The 16,776-nt window shown below is 41.0% G+C and overlaps 1 protein-coding gene across 2 annotated transcripts in view; it reads right to left on the bottom strand.

Annotated features, from left to right (window-relative positions):
• Nucleotides 1-1,239: 1,239 nt before the first annotated feature.
• The window catches only part of gabrb2a (gamma-aminobutyric acid type A receptor subunit beta2a), a 43,088-nt gene continuing 27,551 nt past the window's right edge, over nucleotides 1,240-16,776 (bottom strand). Inside the window, exons 5-10 of one of the 2 annotated variants that reach the window (XM_030395957.1) lie at nucleotides 11,337-11,419; nucleotides 6,667-6,804; nucleotides 6,260-6,412; nucleotides 3,422-3,666; nucleotides 2,806-2,946; nucleotides 1,240-1,665 (exon numbers count right to left, since the gene is read on the bottom strand). In XM_030395957.1, coding sequence (XP_030251817.1) covers nucleotides 1,309-1,665; nucleotides 2,806-2,946; nucleotides 3,422-3,666; nucleotides 6,260-6,412; nucleotides 6,667-6,804; nucleotides 11,337-11,419 — 1,117 coding nt within the window. In that variant the 3' untranslated portion in view covers nucleotides 1,240-1,308. The remainder of the gene's footprint in view (nucleotides 1,666-2,805; nucleotides 2,947-3,421; nucleotides 3,667-6,259; nucleotides 6,413-6,666; nucleotides 6,805-11,336; nucleotides 11,420-16,776) is intronic. The other variant, XM_030395958.1, reaches the window with a different exon arrangement.

Below are 16,776 nucleotides of genomic sequence, written 5' to 3'. Positions count from 1 at the left end.
CAACAACAGAGACCCATTTAAATAGAATAAATCCATAATATTTACACAACAATGTGAGTATTGATTTATAAAAATGAATCATCTCTTTTTCTTTAAACATGATTTATGTTTTATCTACAGTTTTTCAAAACAGAAACCTAATCACATGAAACGCATCATACTTCTATCATTCAATTCTACTGATAATGATGATTGTGGATTGCCATATTTATGCAGCAACTCTGGTTGCAATGAAACTCAGCTCGTCTATCAGCAAAGTTCTTACACCAGCTTATAAGTCGTGTTAAAGCCGTTCTCCGCCTCTGAAGCTCCTCACACGATGGCAGAAAGTACGGAGGAGTCAAATGTTCTCTTTAAAAAAATAACACGTGGTGAAATGGACTTGAAATCTGTCAGCACAGCGAAAGCAAAAACATAAACTTGGCCAAAGCGTCAGTGTCCCAACAGTCCCCGCTCTTTCACTGGATCATATGAGACCTTCAAAAACTGAAGAAGCTTTTTCTGTTCAGCATTGGCACCATTAAAGCCCCACAGGTATGTCCAGAGAAAAGAGCGCCCCCTGCTGTCCACCTGTTGTCGTCCCGCGATGCTCAAACCATCCGCCCAGGTGGGCCGTGCTAAGCCAAAGCTGCAAAATGGTAGCTGACAGACTAAACCTCAACTAGTAAAACTAAAATGCTTTGCGCGCCATCATCATCATCATGACTGAGATGCAAATGAAATTAAACATAAGCATGCTTTTAAAGGATGTTTTTGATATACAGTAATTATAGGAAAATAGACTATCAAGGATGACTCCTTTAAAATCATTTATAAAGCTTTCCTGGATGCAGACAGCTCGGCTACGAAGTAAATAGATACTAAACAAAACAAATCCTTAAAGTATATGCAAACACAAGCATAAATATTTGATCCACAGAGAGTAAGCTACGAATGACAAATATTAGTGATATATTGAAATTCTGGAACAGGCACCGTTTCTGTCTTTTTAAAACTCGCTCTTCTTTTTCGAGTGTTTTTCAGTCGTTTTAAGGTGTTTCCCAAATCCTAAAAGAGTCACTGCTGACTGAAGTGTTGGGTGCTGCTGCAGTCCATCCAAAAGTCTTTGCACTCTCTCCCCACTTTTTCTAAAATGAACCAGCTAAAAAAAGTTGGTGCACTGTTCATCTCTCATTCTCTCTCTCTCTCTCTCACATCATCATCTCTCTCTCTCTCTCTTGATTTCTCTCACCTCCCCTAAATCCCCCTCTCCCATCCCCCCCCTTCATTGCGTGCCCGCCACAAGCTGGCCACCGGACGCCGCCAGGTTTAATGGACGTAGTAGAGCCAGTAGACGACGTTGAAGAAGGAGAAGACGGTGGGGAAGATCATCCTGGACCACTTATCGATAGAGTTCACGTCGGACAGGTCTGGGATATTCACCTTGAGCTGGGAGGCCCGTCTCCGTAGGCGCGACTTCTTCTGGGCGTGGCGCTCCAAAGCGCTATGGCCATAGTTCTGGCGGGCCATGGCTGCCCTGCGGTACTGCAGTGTCGAGCTATCGTAGGCCAGCATGGTGTTGCGGGGGTCTCCGGGCGCTCCCAGGCCCCGGGACAGATCCCCGGCACCACCCATCTCATTCTTCATCTCCAGGGTGCTGAACAGGATGTTGTCGTCGGGAGTCATCTGTGTGAGGGTGTAAAAACAGGTGGAGCCATGAGAAGTTACTGCCAAAGGGAAATCTCAAAGTGTTTTTTTTTTTTTTTTACTTCAGACTACATCTACTCAAAACAAGTGCAGCTATAATGATGATTAAGTAATTCACTGTGTAAAAAATACTGATGAGGTGCTAGAATGGGAAATGCAAATGAGTCAAAACTGTGTTACTTACAGTGAAAGATTATTCTAAGCACGTTAAAAAAAACACTAAGAATCAAATTATTGATCATCTGTCAATCAATATCTAAGTGATAATACGACCACAAGACTATGAGGTAACATTCCTGGAAGAGCACAACGCACTCCACAAACTAAGTCTCATGGAGAAATCTTCATTGTCATCTCAGAATTTCAACCAGAGTGTGGTTAAAATTCTGTCGATTCACAAGACAAACTGAATTAAAAAAAGAGGAAAGCAAAAGGAAAAAAATGTGACAGGAGAAGGTTGAGAGAAATAGTAAGGACTTTGCAAAGATGAGGAGAGGTAGGCTAAAAAGGTTCGGGGGGTCAGGTCAGGAAAGACGTTGTGGGAAGTGAATTCGGATCAACATTTCTTCATCCATAGCCTGACTTCTGAGGAAAAACGTCCCTATAATCCAATCCTGTCCTGCTGTAAATGGAGCTGGTTGTATTTTGTTGTTTTTGTGTAACTCTGGCACTATTCACCAAACTGCAAATGATCTCTTTCTCTTATCTGACATGTTTCTTTTTTCTTTTTTTCAATTAGTTCATTTAGTCTTGAAAGAGTTATCAATTGCCTTTGAGATGGTTCAGTATCTAAATAATATCATCTTAAGAGAAGCTACTGATGTTTTCTTCTCTCTTGCCATATCTGTCGTTACCCGTCAAATTTTGGAAATATACAGCCCGAGTTAAGATTAAGTTAATGCCTGCAGAAATCAAACTGCTGAGCCATGTTTGTCAGGAAAATGCATGAAGAGCAAACCAAGAGAGGGAAAAAACACAATGGTGGGAGTGATGATCAAAGTTGCCTTAAAAAATCTATAGAAAATCAAAGAAATGCACAAAAACTACAGCATTTTCCTCTGATCTGGATTGATTCAGATTGATGACATTGTTAGTTTTGACTTTCAAAACCTCCAGTACCTTATTTCTTTGCTCGCCTAGTCCTAATGCGGCATCGTCCACAAAGATGGGATCCCACATCGAGTCATATGCGTCAATTTCCCTCTGTTTCATTCTGGCATACAGAGCATCATCTCTCTGAACTACATTTCCCACCAGCCACTGCAAGCATACAAAATCAGCACTGTTACTTCGGGGAAATCGTAGCTTGCCACACTCAGAAGGAAAGGGTGTTTTATTTATTTTTTTCTTATTTGTGTTGCTGTTGTTCCTGCTAACTTTAGCAGCTGAATGGAATTTCAAGGGAAGGCTTGGGCACCACAGCCAGTGATTTTTTTTTCCAAGGTGCCTTGCCCTTTGAGAGACACAGAAATATGGAGATAAAGTAAAAAGCCAATCATTGCTTCTGCATTCACTCTTTCAGATCCTAGTCTGAGTAATAAAGTTGATACACACAGCTAAACCAGTGAGAAACGGAGTGCTAGAGCAGGAGTAAAGAGTGCTGGTAAAGGACATCAAGCATTGATCACAGCATCACATTGACCTTGAGAGGAGAAGAAGTCATTTTGCTCCCACAGAAACAAACACACACATTAACTTACAGCACAGACACAGGAAAGTTTGGCCGCACACGTACCTTGTTGGGGTCGGGTCTCAGCTTCTCATTATTGGCCGTGGCTGCTTTCTCAGCCGCCTTCTTCTGCCGCTGGGGGCCCTGGCCGAAGAAGATGTAGTTGACGAAGGCGTACTCCAGCAGGGCCAGGAACACAAACACAAAGCAGCCCATCAGGTACATGTCAATAGCCTTCACGTAGGGGATCTTTGGGAGCGTCTCTCGCAAGTGGGTGTTGATGGTGGTCATGGTCAGCACCGTAGTGATCCCTGGATACCACAGGTCACACGTTTAGAGAGAAAGTGAAGTCTTTAGATGCTGTAAGACAATTTCACCATCATCTGTACGGTGAAAAAATGTTAGTTTGACCAAAAGTTCTGTCAGACATTTAGCCACGCTATCAGCACACCATTATGAACTGGGTGGATTAAAATGACAGACATTCATGATCCTCAGACAATAAATCCTTGTGACTCTGACTTTTCCTCTAGTGCCACCAGCAGGTCGACAGTTGTGGTCTTGAGTGAAATGTTTCCAGGTGTTGGATAGATTGTCACGACATTTGGTAGCGTGCCAGAATGGACAGGATCATCCAAGCCAAAAAGGGCAGGTGCTAAGTCAAATGTAAGCAAAACAACAAAGCAGAAAGATGGCTTGCACACTGCACGGCTTCAATATCCAAATTATTCAGTGCACCGATGTGAACCTGCTCTTCATCAGACTGAAGCCCTGCAGCGTGCAAGCCTTCTTTTTGTTTCATGATATTGAGGCCTAAAAACATTCATGTCCTTCTCAGGATGAATCATTATTTTGGTGATTCAATAGCTCTTTGTACAGCAACACTGTGAAGACAGAAGGACAATTTGCCCCATACTTTTGGACCAAATACCAGCAAAACTATTAACATTCCCATGAGCCTCAACTTCTGTTGTCCGTTGCTAATTGGCAAAAGTTTGCATGCTAACACACTAAAATAAGGCATTGAACATGGTAAAAAAGAAACAAAAAATACAGTCTAAAGTCATCAACATCTCACTGCTAACCAATTCATCAGCAACTGAAAAGATAATAGACAGTGGAAATTTTGAGGCACAAATTTCAAGTTAAAATAACATATTCGATACCCCGTTAGCTGATGTTAGCATCACTATTTTTTCTAGTTGACATTGCCGTTTGATTACATTCAGTGTGTTTCACTTTCAGTCTTAATCAAATGTCTTAAATTAATGTAGATATTTAAGAATTAATTTCTGCATTTCCAATCACATAGGAAATTGTTAAATGCTGATGTTAGCTGTTGTCAAACAGAAGCTAACTATGTAGTTTTACCTGGAAATAAAGCTTGACATCTCTCCAGATTTCATTACACTCTGTCTGTTCAGTTGCTGATCAGCAATCAAAGGATTCAAGTTGTCAGATTCGCTACATTTACAGGACCTGTAACGTGGAACAAGGCAGTACAACATTCGAGCTTCGCACCCTAAGCATGATGTCAGAGGGAAATGGCCGCCATGTGAACATTGTCTGTGCTTACTACTTTCTGCTAATAATCCCACAGCGCAGTGCTCCACACCTTAAAGGTATGAAGATCACAGTCAGGTGATGAATGTAAGTGTTCAAAATCTAAGTGAACTGCTCACTATTCAGTAAATGATTCAATGTCTATAGTAAGAGAAGTGGCAAGTGAGTGAACGCCGGTGTTTGGTTTCACTGGGATTTGCCCTCCATCAAAACAACTGAGATCAGGTGATCATCTTCAAAGGACACGTGCATGTGCTGGTGAACATAAGCACTCATGTTCATCGTGTGCATTTTATGGTATTTATATAACGCAGACAAGCCTGAAAGAAAGCGAACCCATATGGACAAAAAAGGTACCTTGAGACTGAAACGTGTGTGTTTCATGAGGGCATTTGTCCAATCATGTGTCCAAACTGACACAGAACAAACTGTAGGCTGTATAAAAAGCACAGCGTTGGCACTGTAAACATCTGCTATTAGTCACAGCACGATTCACCTGCTTTTTTGACATACGCGCATTGTGTTTGATACATTAGTCATCTGCATGCACAATCTGCATTTGGTCAGATTCACACGTATTATAAATAACCCAGAAGCCAGCAGTGTCACTGTAGCATGGAGCCTCGTCTCTCATTGGCTGCGCTCGCTCGCTGCACGTTCTCAGGGTGCTGGGAGGGGGCAAATCTTTAAATCACGTTACCCTTCGAACGCACCATCTGGGGCTCCAACCCACAAGTGTCCCACTCCAGAAAACAAATGGTGTGTGACAAGAACGACACACATAAAGCTCAGAGCCATTCCCTCTGCTGCTCAGACCTGTCATACCCAAGTTTAACACTGAAGGCAGCTTCCATTTTAGCATCGGAGCTAGTTTGACATTGATGCAGTCACTCTCATGTTTGAGGTGCATTTAAGCGAATGTTGCCGCCTTTCTGTTCGCCTGTAATTTAGCCACGATCCGGCTCTGATAAGCTGGAATCTGCAACCAATGAGAGGCTCCGATGGACAGACAGGCAGAGAGAAAGACAGCACGCTTCAAGGTCGAGCTGCAGCGCTTCTCGCTCTGCATGAGTCATGCATATAGTCATCTCTGAACAACAGACATTTAGCCAGGCAGCCTATCACACACTGCTATCACTCACATGCTTTAAGCTAAGGAGAAGAAGAGTCAATGCTTGGAAAACAAAGAGTCAACACAGCGATCAGGCTCGTGACACACAGTAATGTATAGATCTAAGGCTAATCTACATGGGTGCTAACTGGCTCTTTTTCTGGTCAGTTATCATTTAGCTGTGGGTTATTTCCCGGGGTCACTGTTCAGCGGTGGCGAGGCGATCCTACCCAGGGCCACTCTGGCAGCCGAGGCATCGTAGTTGATCCAGAAGGAGACCCAGGAGAGGATGGTAATCAGGATGGAAGGCATGTATGTCTGCAGGATGAAGTAACCAATGTTCCTCTTCAGTTTGAAGCTGAGGGACAGGCGGGGGTACGAACCTGAAGGAGGCACAGGGAGAGAGAGGAAGTGGGATAGAAATAGATTTTCCTCAATGACGCCCACTAAAAAGCTATATTTTCCTTGAGCCTGCCATGCTCCACTCCAAAACCTTGAACCAAATGTTATTCTGGATTTTAATGTTAGAAAGTTTTTTCATTTTCCTAATAACCTGTTCTTTTAGCTCAACAAAGCCGCCAGCGCTCATGAAAAGGACAAAGTCAAAGGAGCAAAGACAAAGTTGACAGTGGTGTACCTGTAGAAAAGACCACGTTCTTGGAGATGAGTTTATAGTCGACGATGGAGAACTGTGGCAGTTCTATTCTGTCGACCCCGGACACTGCGCCGTCTCCACCTCGCCAGTAAAACTCAATATCATCTGTAGTGTAGCCATCTGCAGAGGAGAAACCAGAGCTCAGACACTTAGAGACACATAATCATCGTCCACTACTGGTCTGTGATACATCACAGTGGAGCGCAGAAATGTTCATGTCAACACTTTCTAGAGCTGGAGTTCCTAACCTGGGGGAAGAGACCTCCACAAGAGACCACAAAGTTCACGATTTAGGAAAAGCATTTTGGCTGTGTTCAGTTGCATTTATTTTAGGGGGGCTTTTCATTTTATAGGACAGGTGAAGAGTGACAGGAAATAGGGTGAGAGAGGGGATGACATGCAGCAAAGGGCCACAGGTCATATTTGAACCTTTGGCTGCTGCAGCGAGGACACAGCTTCTGTAAACAACACACACAGTCTACTAGGCCAAACTGATTGTAATCGCTTTTTTTATTATGAAACTGGATCTAAAAGTTAAATCAAATTAGGCAACCTGAGAAATGAAGAGTAGCACATTTAGATCGGAGCAGTTGAAGAGAAGAAGAAACCTATAAACATTGAGGAGGTATCACAAATTGACTTTGAGTGCCACAAACCACAAAGAGATTCACTAACACGTCGTCTTATAGATTTATCTTTCATCTTCCAGATAACCACAAATTGGGAGATAAATCTAAATCTAAATATCAGAGGCATTGATACTGAACTGTTTCAATACTAATCTTTACTACGGTCAGATGTAATTTATCTTAATTAAATGCTGTTGTGCTTAAAAGATTCTTTACTAAAAAGAAAATAAAAATAATCTAAAAATGTTCTTTTAGTATTTTTTTTCTCAGTGGTATTGAACATTGATGATAACAGGGTAACAGGTAATTTTTCTTATTTTTCCTTGCTGATGTGTTAAAGTGATTGCTGTAATCTCCGGAAACACAACATTTTGCTTGGCTGTCAGCCACCTAACAGCGATCTTTTAATCGGCATCCATGTTGGCTCATCGTATGTTTCCGCTCTTTGATTTTCCAACAGGAGTCCTTGCGAATGTGATGTTATCCAACAAACTCTTAAATCTTCTGCGGCTGAATTTCCTTGAACACACCAACAAGGAAGAGTTTCCAGGAAGTGCTCTGTTCTCCTTCAATGCATCCGCGTTACAAACATCACACAAAAATGTAGCTGCATGACGGATGTGCGACGATGGATTACGTGATTATATAACTGCGAGATAGGAAATACATTTACAACGACTCATGTAAATATGATCCTTTAAAGCAACATATATGTGGATCTGCTGGTGTTTTTAGTTGAGAAATAAACAGATAAAAAACTATTGTGGTGCCATCTCTATGTGTTATAAATACTGGGACAAACGTGCTGTTTTGAAGCCAGGAGACACTGTGGTTTGTTGCACGCGGACAGAAGCGGCTGCAGTCACAGTCGGTGTTGCAGACTGTCTCTGACACGAAGAGGCAAACAGGGAGCAGCCATCTCCCTGCTCAGACAGAGTTCTACTTTGTCTGCCTCACACTCAAAATAGAGGCAGTGACCTATTCAGATGTGATGAATAATTAAACTCCAAGGCTTTGATTTTTTAAAAATTAACACATAATTCTGACATTCAAGGTTAGGTTAGTCACGGCGCTCGCGTCGGGGCTGTTATTGGTTGGACAGGCAGCTAACTCCAGCCACGGGCCTTTTTCACAGCAGACATTTGGACTCGTCATCGCAGGGGGAAGCACAGGTGTTGCTAATAATATCAACAGCGGCACCGCTCCACATGAACCAGCATGAACAAAACAAGAAAACCCAAAACAGACGACTGAACGGCCGTCATTCATTTAGCTACAGTTGAATGAGAATATTTCCCAAACGGTTGAATGATTCCTTTAAACTTTAGTCTGTTAAATGTCTGAAACATCAGATTTCAGCCGTTTAATCTTACATCCGGAGATCTTACAGACATTGTAACGAATTTGGTATTGACTAGTGTGATCGCCAAATGGCCTGTGCAAGGAGCTCATGAGATAAAGCGAACGAGGAGGAGAGAGGGCAAACCTGACAATACACTCCAATATTACTTCCCAACTTAAAAAATAGGTACATTCTTGTCTTGTTTTTAATAACAATGCAAAATGTGTTTTCGGAAATTGGTGGTTGTATTTATGCACCTGTTCTTTTTCCTACTGGGAAATGTCAAAATGTCTGCTGTGAAAAACATCAATCAGGACCTGATATTGGTCTGAGTACGCTTGCTTCACATCAATTAAGGTCGACATTATTACATATTTGCAAAAAAGGCAACAAATAGCTGGTTAAGGTCAGGGAAACATGATTGTGGTTAAAAATTCACCTTTTAACAACTTTAACTACATTTGCACAAGACTATGACAACCTGTGGGGTCTTCAATCATTTCAAATAATTGTGGAGGACGTCTGTGAATTCAATCCTGTGCGAACGTGTCAAGTAAAAATTCCAACTGCAGATTACCGGCTATAATTTGCCAAACACAGGGGTCAAGTGATAACACAAGTCCAGTCTTTATTGGCATGTGGGTGATTTGGGGTTGTCTTTCTTTTCAAACGTCTGTTCTCTGTTGTCAGCGACAACGGAACAAGTAAAGATTTGATCTAACAGCAGTTAACAGCAGTCATCAGCCATATTGACGTTTGAAGTGATGGCAGAGAGGGTTAGGAGCGACCGACAGGTTGTCGTATTTAAGTACAAGATAATGAAGGTCATCCAGTTGTTGTGTTTCGGGACAACAATAGAGCTTTATGGCACACTGGAATGAGCTCGATGTAGAATCAGTGTTTGGGTCTTTTCATGGGAAGACTTGATTGTTCATTGTCACCAGCCTTATTCTTTAACTGTTGCATTTCCATCCAAGGTAAAAAAAAAAAAAAAAAAGAGGGGGGATGAAAACAGCAGAGCCCTGGTGCAGCTGTGGAGCATAACGCCAGCAGGTACAGTGAGCTCTCCCTCCACATCTGCATTATCATCATCCCGGCCCTGTGCAACCCTGAAACATGCCACTTAGGGCCGAGTCAATCATGTTGCTGTTCTGATGTGCAGCTCAGTTCAGTTCTGAACAGCCGTGACGGTGCTGGGATCAGGAGGGTGTCGAGGAGTTCTGGAGAGGGAGGTTTTGGCACTACAATCGTCTTAAAGGGAGCATTTTACGGCCTGTAGATAACCGGTCAGTCGGGTTGTAGCTCCATTAGTTCTGCACCATTGTCTCTGTACGTATTCGGGAAAGATGTAGATGTATTACATCACCGCACACTCATGCGGGGCTGACATGTGAGTCCCGCAAGACTGACGCGAAGAGAGAGACAACGCAGCATGAGCGCCGAGATATGCATGCATATGTGGGTGTGTATTTGCATGTGTACATTTGCAATACAATGAATCTTTAGTGTTAGAAAATCAATTATTGCTCAGCGCAGCCCAGCATGTGAGACCAGTGGCCTGAGCCTCAGCAGTGAGCGGCTGATGTATCTGGGGATCTGGGGGTTTTAAGACTTGTGTCTGTTAAAAATGCATCAAGTTTATCAAGGGAAGTGAGAGTTCTCTGGGCTCATTAGTCTGAATAAAATAGCATGCTCTGGCATGAAGCGATTCCAACGTTAAAACCATTGCCAGTTAATCCATATGAGAGCAGATACTGCCTGGTGATCAAAACTGGAGCTGTGTGCGTGTGTGAGGGAGTGTGTGTGTGTGTGTGTGTGTGTGTGTGTGTGTGTGTGTGTGTGTGCATTTTGTGTTGGGCTGCCTGAGAGAGGAGGAGGAGGAGGAGGAGGAGAAAAAAAGAGAGTATGAGTGATGGAGAGAGAGATAAAAAGGCTGGGAGAGGAAAAAAAAAGACGAGGATGAGACTGTGCAAAGAAAAGGAGATGAGAAACGGAAAGAGGGAGCGATGAGGAGAGAGATGGCGAGCATAATGGGAGAGGAGCAGTGAGAGGCGGTTCTGACCCGCGCTGTTTTTGTGCTGCTTAACGCTGCTGGCAATGGTGTGATCAAACCCGGAAAGACTGAGCCCTACACCACATCCCAGCCCCATAATCCTTCTCTCCGGGGACCCAGATAAAACACGCAGAGGACCTCGTCTTTCCCTCTCATGTTCCTCCACGCTCCCTCCATCCCCCTCTCCCTCCCTCGACTCGAGAACGCCGGATCACGTACAATTACAAACTCCGTGTGAAATGAGCTCTTTGTACTGCACAAACATGGAGGCAGTTTCGGGAGGAAGCTGCACATAACATCCACTATCAGCACATCCCTGAAACACTGGACCTAATCAGGCTCGTCCACGCCTTGGGAAGCCACTGCAGTTGGAGTTGAATTAATTAGGCTGGATGTTATCAGTCAGTGAGCCATTAGTGATGTTCCTCTTCTTGATGCGTATCTCTCGATATCTCATCAGCCTTTCTCAGCATTTTACATGCAGTCTTATCAATTTCTCTTCTACCTTGCCGCCACCGGGCCAACAGGCGGTTTTCAAACCAGATTTCAGGGCTGCATGCGTATTGTGAGATCTGTTTAAGTCTACATGTGGGCGTGAGAGCCGGTTGTCAGAGACAGCGGTACTTACAGCTTTCGATCTCCAAGGTGCAGTTCTGCTCGTCCAGAGGGTAGCGGCGCAGGTCCATCATGCAGGCTGCGGTTGTGGTGATCCTACAACACAGAGCGGGATGGAAAATATATATAAGATTCATCAAAGAGCCGGTGCGAGGCAGCCACAGGCGGCCCCATTCATTTCATTTGACCTTCAGTATAGAGTACGATGTGCACGTCAAAGCAGGATGATGACAAATATCTGTAACTCAGGAGCGGCTGATATGGAATCACCCCAGGTAAAAAAGTAGTATACTTTAGTGTATTAGTAATATGAATAAAGTACATGAAGTATATAACAAGTATGCTTCTCGGTTTTTGTGCTTCATTTGAAGTGTATTTAATATGTACTTTAAAAAGTATACTTCAAAATAGATGTAATTAAGTTCAACTTCAGAGTCCAAAAAGCAAGTATACTAATTTTTGTAATAATCAAATTGTTTTTTAATTGTACTTTTTGAAAGTGCACTTTGTTGTTAGTGTATTTTAAATTTTATAGAAGTTTAGTTTTTTTAAGTGTATTAAATTCAACATACTTGGAGTGGTAATTCAATGTACTTATGGGAAGTATCATTTTTGGAAATCAATTGTTAGTATACTTTTTAAAGTGTACTGTGATCTCACTTTATTGGAAGTGTAACTTCTGTATACTTTATACAGTACACTCTAAAATAAGTGTATTTTTGGTGGTATATCAGAGTACTTTCACAAAATATGTTAAAATACAAAAAATTATAGTGGTAATTTAGTGTACTTTTGGTAAGTACACTTATTTGTAATACAGAGTTAGTATAACTTTTGAAAGTGTACCTTGATTTCACTTAATCAGTAGTGTGATCTTAGTACACCGTAAACAAAGTGCACTACAATATAAGTGTACTTTTATTAGCATATTAAAGTAATTTCAGAAAATATGCTAAAATGCAAATGCTCTTAGTGGAAATTTATTAATTTACTGTATCCCACTAATGGAACGTGTATTTACATTGTTAGGCTGATTTCTGAAAGGGTAATATGATAAAATGCTGCAGTGTGGACTAAGTAAGTATATTTTGTTCAAATAATATTTTTTCATTAGGCTCTACGTCTTGTCGAGGGAGCATACAGGTGGCATATTTTAAAAATGATTGTTGTCGAGCAGTGCAAACAGATCAAGATTCAAGACGAATGGACCCAGGAAATGGACCTACCCACCAGTCGGTTCCCACATCCAATCAGCGTGCGCAGCATCATCGACATCCAATCACTATGTTACACTGCCTGAACGTATCCAAATTGACAGTTAATATTTGAAATTCATCACTGATACTCAGGCGGTAACATGGTAACTTAACTTTAGCACAATGTATGGGTTGTTTTATTTCGTAGACGGGTCCGTTATTGCATCTATTATACAGGATGCATATAGAAATGTAGGTATTACAGTCACCTTCATGGAAGACCTCCAGTCCAAGCATTGCTGGGTAGAGGTGATTTTGCCTGCTGAACTGCCAACAGTTGCGTGTGCCAGAAGGGAGCGCGACTTTGGTAAGTGATGGTTTCAACCATTTTAATATTTTCTGGTATATCTAACGTTAAGTTACCCAGGAACTCTGTTGACATAGGCTTAGCTAACGTTAGCTACAGCTTGATGAATTGAGTCATTGAACACAGCAGGAGAGAACGCAACGTTAGCCAGCTAAAGCTCCGGTGGAAAACGCTAACGCTACCATTAACGTTAGCCTAACATTAGCTAGATATTGTTACGAAAGTTAGCTGCTACCTTGTACAGCTAACGGTAAATCACAAAAAAAGATATATATATATATATATATATATATATATATATATATATATATATATATATATATATATATATGGATAGGATAGAAGATAGGATATATGGTCTTCCTTTGGTCAGTTGGCAAAACGACTGGCCAGGACAAGGGGATGATGAATCAAGGAATGACTGTTAGCTTGATTTATGACTAAACAGTAACGTTAATGGAGCATTGTGATTCCACTTTACAAATAATAATGCTGTGGCATCGTAGAATGTGTTTGCCATGGGAGTTACATTGTGATTTTTTGCAAGCTGGGTGCACAAGCATTTAGCAGATTTAGCCAGCAAATATAAATTTGAAATGATAAATATTACTTAAAAGACTGTGAAACAAATCAAGTTAGCTTTTTTGTAATGCCATGCATGTTAAATCAAGATTAAGTCTCCTGTTACAAATAGCCTACTATCAGAGTGATGGATGGATGGAGGTGGATTCTCGGAAAGTGTGGTGTAGTAGTAGCCTAGTTGCTATATGAATAAATGCACTAAAGCTATTAAAAAAATAGTCTCTACAGTTACTTAAAGGAGAAATCCGGCGAGTTTTCACATACATCTCCATTTCTCGAGGTCACCGAGTACTGTCGGTACGAAACAATTGTTTTTGTTTTGTTTTGTACCAACAGTAATCGGTGACCTCGAGAAACAGAGATCTTTGTGAAAACTCGCTGGATTTCCCCTTAAAAGTCTGGTGGTTTGTGTGGAAATTTTCAAAATCATTCTCTTAAACAAGATGTACGTTGTCAGTCTGGTTCACAGATGGTCCAGATGGGTGAGGTGCTGAAAAGGGGCCTCAAACAGCAATGTACAGCACAAGTCGAGTCTGATTCCAACGACACATGTTGCAACATGTTTGATCAACCCAAAAAACGTAAACCGGTATGTTTAAAAATGTAACCGCCTTCATCAAATAATGTGCAGAGTTCCCCAGAGACTTGTCAGAGTTTACAGTGGTGGATAACCTATTGGTGCTGACATGCATGTAATAGCGCACTTTGAGCTTGCATTGAATTATGTCCCAATATCAAAGTCCAAACCCAACCTAAAAACCTATGCCCTTGGTGCTCAGGGTAAAGCTTCATGTGATATAGCAAAACTGCATTTTTGTGATTTATACGCATACACTCACACCATGAAAATTGTGTTTTGGGGTGTGTATGATTAGGAGTGTACAGCTGCCCTTTTTGTTTAAGGTAACTAGCTTGATGTTTTCTGCATAGGTGATTGTGACCAGTGACGAGAGGGACGCCATCCCTCAGGTGGAGTCTCAGCGGCCAGGGGCAGCACCTGCCGATTTTGTTGAGATGGACGAGGACACATTAAAGGCTCTGAAAGGTGGGTGGGTGCATATGTATGCTAGTGATGCCAGGGTTATCTCTGCCACCACCTGAACCCTCCCATACACCTGTAGCCATTGTCAATGAGGTCATGAAGTGAATTCAAGACATGCACCCCACTGTTAATTTGAAGAACATGAATGTTACGTGTTATGTCTTAGAATACAGACCCGACTTCCCACATTACAAATTTGAAAATAATTTTGCCATCATTGTCTACTGTTAATACTCCTTGTTTGAATTTCACTGATTGAGCAATATGGCACAAGTGACAGTGGGGTTGGTGCGGATATAACCACAAGGCCTCTGGCAGACTGGTGCAGGTAACCACAGCCGTGGGTATCTGTACCGATACCATGACCACAAGTGCCATATTGCTTTTATATATCAGTTCCACTTCCATCACGTTTAAGATATCAAATTGTGTTTTCAGTCATTTATGTAGATGCATTTATTTATCTATTTATTCATTCATTCATTCATTCATTCATTCATCCACTCCAAGAAATAGTTCTAATCTTCCATCTCTGTTGCTAAGCATTCACACAAAAATGTGTAGTAGTTACTTGCAGGGTTCCCACAGGTCATGGAATTTTTGGAATATCATGGATTTTCAGGAAAGGTCAGGGAATGATCATCTTTGTCATAATTATGAATACACATCCATTGTCATGATTAATTTATTTGTTTGTTGTGCTACTGTTGCATCTCTAAAATTGTATGTTTTATTCTATCTGTTACTTTTTGCTGCCCTGTTATATCTCGTGCTGCTGACCTTTTTGGCCAGGTCACCCTTGCGAAAGAGATCCCGATCTCAGTGGGCTTTTATCTGGTTAAATAACGGTTAAATGAAATAAAATAAAATAAATTGACAAATCCACTTTTATCATTAATGATTGTATTTCAATGTTATACATTGTCTATCTTGTTAATTCATGTCCATGTCTCTTTCCTGTTTTCACAGATGCAGTGAGGGAGCAATTCCCCAACACACAGGTGACCGAGATCCGGTCCCTTCTACGGAGGAAGTGCAACAATGAGAGCTACAAGGCCTTATCTCATAATCAGAGTTAGATGTTCTTCGTTGAAGTTAAAGGCTGTTTGCTGGTGCTGTGCAATACCTGCTTTTGTATTAGTGTATCATCTTTCTTGTGAGTGTGTTTGAGTTGTTTTCCCCTTTGTGTCAGTTGTGTGATCTATGGCACAGAATGGTGATGTGTAATTATGTCCCTGTTAGTGTTAATTACTATCATCATTATATGTCCTTTGCTTGAATTATGTATTTTTGTTTGAAGTGTAATAAAATTCCTTTTCTGAAATGCAATTTGTAATCTGTTGATGTAAGGTACTTGAAATGTATTGAAATACAATACACTTGTAGTATAATAGCAACATTTATGCTTAAGTATAACAAAATGGGGATAAAAGTACAGATGAAATATACTTCAAACACAATTGTTTTCAAGAAAACAATATAATAGCATTGCACTTAAAGTATGTGTCTATGATGTTTAGGTTGTTATTGAACTTCACTTTAAATACATTATCATTGTCATAGTGGCATAAAAGCACTAAATATAGTAAGGAAGTGTATTTGTAGATCACTTGAAATATTAAAGAGGCATACTAAATTAACATAGTTTATAGTAATAGTAAGTATGATAACAGTATGTACAAAATGTACTTAAACACAACTGTAAGTTGAGCTGCAATGCCTTTTTAAGTGTATTTCCATTAGAATGGTGATATAATGTAATTGTACTGTAAGTGTGCTTAATCACTCAAGAATCTTGATTTTCATTAGTGTAATTTAGTGCACTTGAAGTTTGAAAAAAGTTGTTCCATTTTAGCATACTATTTACACTTAAAGTGTAGTCAAATAGATTTTAAGTTGAACTTAATACATAATAGAATACACTGAACTACACTTGGATTTGACGAAAAAAGTACAAACTGCACTTAGTACACTTTCAAAAAGTATATTTTTAATAGATTTTTTTTTCACCTGGGACTCCTCGGAAAACAACAGGAAAATGACATCACAGGGGTGATCACAGAAATTCATCCTGGCAGATGTTTGTTTTTGATTTTGACAGTGATCAAGTTGAAGAAAAATAAGTAAACTAAATGATGGGCCAATACGTTTCCTCCGTCTGCCTGTCTCGAATATATCTTCTTTATTGAGGGCCTCTTGCTGATCCCTGCAACTAACTGTAAAGCTTTTCTTTAACATCTCCACGTTCTGGTGCTACAGACCTGAC

This window comes from Sparus aurata, chromosome 18, assembly GCF_900880675.1.
Source record: "Sparus aurata chromosome 18, fSpaAur1.1, whole genome shotgun sequence".
In the NCBI taxonomy this organism is placed as follows: Eukaryota; Metazoa; Chordata; class Actinopteri; order Spariformes; family Sparidae; genus Sparus; species Sparus aurata.
The sequence above is the reverse complement of the archived record's forward strand: the minus strand, read 5'-3'. Positions and strand labels throughout refer to the sequence as shown.